General features: G+C 35.8%; 1 protein-coding gene across 1 annotated transcript in view; it reads right to left on the bottom strand.

Moving 5' to 3' along the window:
• LOC144964120 (uncharacterized) overlaps window positions 1-5,000 on the bottom strand; it is a 14,637-nt gene that overhangs the window by 5,814 nt on the left and 3,823 nt on the right. Inside the window, exons 4-6 of the mRNA XM_078898056.1 lie at window positions 4,910-5,000; window positions 2,395-2,491; window positions 1,000-1,175 (exon numbers count right to left, since the gene is read on the bottom strand). The exon at window positions 4,910-5,000 is cut by the window's right edge and continues 1,762 nt beyond it. Of these exons, the coding sequence (XP_078754182.1) occupies window positions 1,000-1,175; window positions 2,395-2,491; window positions 4,910-5,000 (364 nt within the window). The remainder of the gene's footprint in view (window positions 1-999; window positions 1,176-2,394; window positions 2,492-4,909) is intronic.

Here is a 5,000-nt window from a genome sequence, read left to right as displayed (position 1 = left end):
AAGACTGGAATAACCCAGGCGTCAGCCGCAGTGCAGCGCCGCAAAGTGGGCTAGAGCGAGGTGACTTGCTCAAGGCCACACAACGCAGCGGCGGGTGATCGAACTCGGTACCTTTTGGTGACATCTATTATTATGAAGTCCTAGGTCCGAAGCAAAGACCGTACCGCTGAGCCATGCAGCCCCCAATGAAAACTATGGTTAGGATCTTTATGTACTATAATTTTTTTTTTAATGGACCAGTGAGATTGATTTTATTTCAAGCTCGAGTGGTCTCCCCTGTAATGTACATTTCACGTAAAACCTTGATTATGCAATGGAAGAGGGCTGACATAATAATATAACTTATCTAACCGAAGAGGGCTGACATAATAATATAACTTATCTAACCGAAGAGGGCTGACATAATAATATAACTTATCTAACCGAAGAGGGCTGACATAATAATATAACTTATCTAACCGAAGAGAGCTGACATAATAATATAACTTATCTAACCGAAGAGGGCTGACATAATAATATAACTTATCTAACCGAAGAGAGCTGACATAATAATATAACTTATCTAACCGAAGAGGGCTGACATAATAATATAACTTATCTAACCGAAGAGGGCTGACATAATAATATAACTTATCTAACCGAAGAGGGCTGACATAATAATATAACTTATCTAACCGAAGAGAGCTGACATAATAATATAACTTATCTAACCGAAGAGGGCTGACATAATAATATAACTTATCTAACCGAAGAGGGCTGACATAATAATATGACTTATCTAACCGAAGAGGGCTGACATAATAATATAACTTATCTAACCGAAGAGGGCTGACATAATAATATGACTTATCTAACCGAAGAGGGCTGACATAATAATATAACTTATCTAACCGAACAGGGCTGACATAATAATATGACTTATCTAACCAAAGAGGGCTGACATAATAATATAACTTATCTAACCGAAGAGGGCTGACATAATAATATGACTTATCTAACCGCAAATCTGCTGCTGAATCTTCAGGCTCCTCCACTTCGGACATAATTTGATTTGACGCTTTACCGGAAGTGGGTACAGCAGCTTCAGTCTCGTCCGTGAAGCTATCAATGATGTTGAGAGGGATTTCCTCTATCTCCTGCATTTCGTGCTGCACGTGGACTTTATAGCATACCTCCTAGATGAAAAATGTTAGACGAAAATAAAAAATTAAATTTAAAAATCTAAAAAACAACAAATGAATCTTCATATGAAATCAACTTGACTTTTCCACTGACGAGAATCTACAACAATGTGCATTGCCATTATTATGAATGGAATTAGGCCAAGGTGCACATTTTTGCTGGTTTGATAGCCGAACGTAATAAAGGGCTTGATTCAACATTGTTGTAATGGACAATGGAGGAGGAACAGGAATTGAGCTATTGAGAAGATCTGAGGACAGATTTGGTTGGAGGGACATGATGGCCGATATCTGCAACAGGCCTGGCACTTGATGATGATGAATGGACAATGTTTTTCATTTGTTCGAGAGTATTTCCATTACAACAATGAGCCCATAATAACTAGGGTTATCAGACTTGCAAATAAGTACACTTCGAATTAAGCTCAGTGTTTTCCAATCTAAGTGGGCTACTTACTTCACTTAATGACCAATATGCATGTTGGCGTGTATGGCAGCAAAGAATGGCCTCCATCTTCCTCTCGCCATGGCCATCATCTTCAGGGAGTTCCATGTCACCCCCCCCCCCACCCCACTCACTCATCTCTCCCTCCACTGATCTCCTCCTCCTATTATTATAATTAAAAAAAAAAAAAATAACAATTATGCCTTTCCGCCACGACATCATAAGATATCGTCGCCTTGGCATTCTACGAAGGAATAAGGATAATTCATCAAACAAAATGTCTCATGTCAACAGCAATCACCCATGTTGTCCAAGTGAACAAATTGGGGGTTAATAATCTTGCTAAAGGAAAAAAACGAAAGGGCCTGAAGCGGGGCTTGAACCCGGGAACTTCCGGGTCACAGTGCAATGCCTTAACCACTCGGCCACTTCGCCCCCCTAAAAATATGGAACGCTTCACAAATATTATTATTATTGTTTTTATTATTATTATTATCATTATTATTATTATTATTATTATTATTATTATTATTATTATTATTATTATTATTATTATTATTATTATTATTATTATTATTATTTTTATTATTATTATTATCGTCATTCTTATTATATTTATTATTATTGTTGTTGTTCTTGTTATTTTATGCAATAGGAAACATTGCCCAATTCTGCACATTACAAGAATTGACAAAGGTCATAAAGAACAATTGAGCTTGGATCTAAATGATTAGACAAGCTTTTCCTTGTGTTATAAACAAAATTTACCTCTAACTTCAAAGCGTAGTCCTCAAATGCCTGAATGGCATTTGAAAAAAGTCCATTGATCACCGGTATTTTCCAATTATCGCAGGGGTAAAAGGGCCTGAAAAGAAGACACATATTGAGGAAAAAAGATAATGTAATAGAAGTAATAATAACAATAATAATAATAATAATAATAATAATAATAATAATAATAATAATGATAATAATAATAATAATAATGATGATGATGATGATGATGATGATGATGATGATGATGATGATGATGATGATGATGATGATGATGATGATGATGATGATAAAAAAAAATAAAATAAAATAAAATTTCCTTTCTTCATCCCCAAGGGGAAATTTGTCTTTAGGGTCTTTTCCAAGGGAAGACTGGAATAACCCAGGCGTCAGCCGCAGAGCAGCGCCGCAAAGTGAGCTAGGGCGAGGTGACTTGCTCAAGGCCACACAACGCAGCGCCGCAAAGTGAGCTAGGGCGAGGTGACTTGCTCAAGGCCACACAACGCAGCGGCGGGTGATTGAACTCGGTACCTTTCGGGCAGGAAGCAAAGACCGTACCACTGAGCCACGCAGCCCCTAGTTATAAGTCATGTTTCAAATTGGTGCATCTAACTTTAAATTTGTATATTTAATTCTTACATCTTATCAAATTTAGTTAAAAGTAATTTTGTTTGGATATATCAGTGACAAAATGAAATATTTATCTTCTTACCAAAGCATTCACCCATTAATCATCTTTATTCTTTTGACAAACCTGACAGAGGAAACTGACCATTCGTCATGAAAACACGATCATTCAAAGATGAATGTTTATATTGATTTTATCTTTTTGTGTCAAATGTTATGATATAAATTTCTTGTGTACCGTTAATGGCAATCAAACCGAAACATTATAAAACTTCAATCTTTTCATGGTCTAGTTTGAGATTGTTATTAGTTGACCATTTATTGTTGAAATGTTGAATTCCGTCTTCGATTTTGATACACAAGGTTTTCAGTTTAACACTGCAGTTTCCGTTGCATCCATGCTATAATTCAATGCTTTTCTCGTAAACGTGGTACCGAGTTGTTGCGTGTAGAGGATGTACAGAACCGGCCCTAGTACTGACCCTTGAGGAACCCCTGAAGTTAAGAGTGATTTTCTTGAGATGAAACTCCATTTATCACTACAACGTTTGATCTGTCTGTCAGATAGGACTGAAGCCAACACACTACAGTGCTTGAACTACTTGAAATGCGGGATATGTGGACAATCTTTCGAGGAATTCAGAAGGACCTATGATATTGAATGTTGCCGAATTATCTAGAATAGTTTAATACTGATGCTTTACCGTTGTCACGTGATTTTTAAAGAGTAGTCCTTCAGAGCCATATTGAATGCCGCTTTTACTGTTACATGTTGATAACACGTTTCAAATACCAAGAAGTTTTTTTATTTATTTTTTATTTAAGAGTCAATAAACTTAAGAACATTCAGTTCACGTGATGAGCACGAGTGTGTGTGGGTTTAACAATGAGTCTTGCGGATAGGGCAAGCTCACTTTTGCCAAAAAAATCACCGGACTAATGAACCGTGGTCGGTAGGACTGGAAAGAGTGCTGTTAAGTGACTGGAACAATATTCATTAAGTGGTGCCCAAGAATTAATTAATGCATTTTTTTTTCAATTGGGATCCCGCGTCGCTCACATCATTTATGTGTTCCTAAAAAAATGATCTAAGACCTATGCTGATCGTGCATTTATTCATGCTGCTCCCGCTGTCTGGAATTCTTTACCATTCACTGTTAGGAGAGTGGATGTAGATTCCAGGTAATATTTTAAAAAGAAATTAAAATCTCATCTTATGAGATGCTCACTAGTTTAAATAAAACATCCTATTTTTTTTTTTTTGTAAGATATAAATTTGTTACATCAGAATTCTCATGACATATAATCTCCCTTCATCTGCCATTATTGTTAAATATTCTGATTTTTATTCAATAATTCATGTTAACAGCTATTTTTCATCTCTGTATGCATATGCACGTTTTGTAGATTGTATGTATGTGTGTTTTGTGTGTGTGTGTGTGTGTGTGTGTGTGTGTCGTTTTGAGGGCATGTGTGTGCGCGCGCTTTTATAAATGGTGTGCGTGTGTACAAAATGTTTATAATGATGTTTAACAATTTTGTGCGCCTAGAGCTGTTTTGTCAACGGGATTGGGCACTATACAAATAAACTTTATTATCATTATTTATTTATTTATAAGAAATTAGCATCATCACATAACTGTGGTGGAATTCCCCATAACTTAATTTCTTTGAAACTGGTATAAATTATGTGAAAATGAAGATAAACTTGTCATACTGTACATAATATAAACCATGATATTCAAATTTACCATTTATATTGGAAATTTCTTTTTGTTTAAAGTTTTCTACTGTCAGGAGTGATGCGTTACAGAAGTTGCTCATAAATAATTTGTCATACTACCTAGTTTATCAAAACAAATCGTTTAAGAACACAACTTACTTGAAAAGCAGACTGCTCACTTCCTCTGACATCAACATGAACAAGGCATCTTGTCTCATCTGATTATTCTTGCATTGAATTAAATCGTGTC

The sequence above is a fragment of the Berghia stephanieae genome, chromosome 2, assembly GCF_034508935.2.
Source record: "Berghia stephanieae isolate SIO BIC M18660-M18661 chromosome 2, UCSD_Bste_1.3, whole genome shotgun sequence".
Classification (NCBI taxonomy): domain Eukaryota; kingdom Metazoa; phylum Mollusca; class Gastropoda; order Nudibranchia; family Aeolidiidae; genus Berghia; species Berghia stephanieae.
Note: the sequence above shows the minus strand (reverse complement) of the source record. Positions and strands in the feature narration are given on the sequence as shown.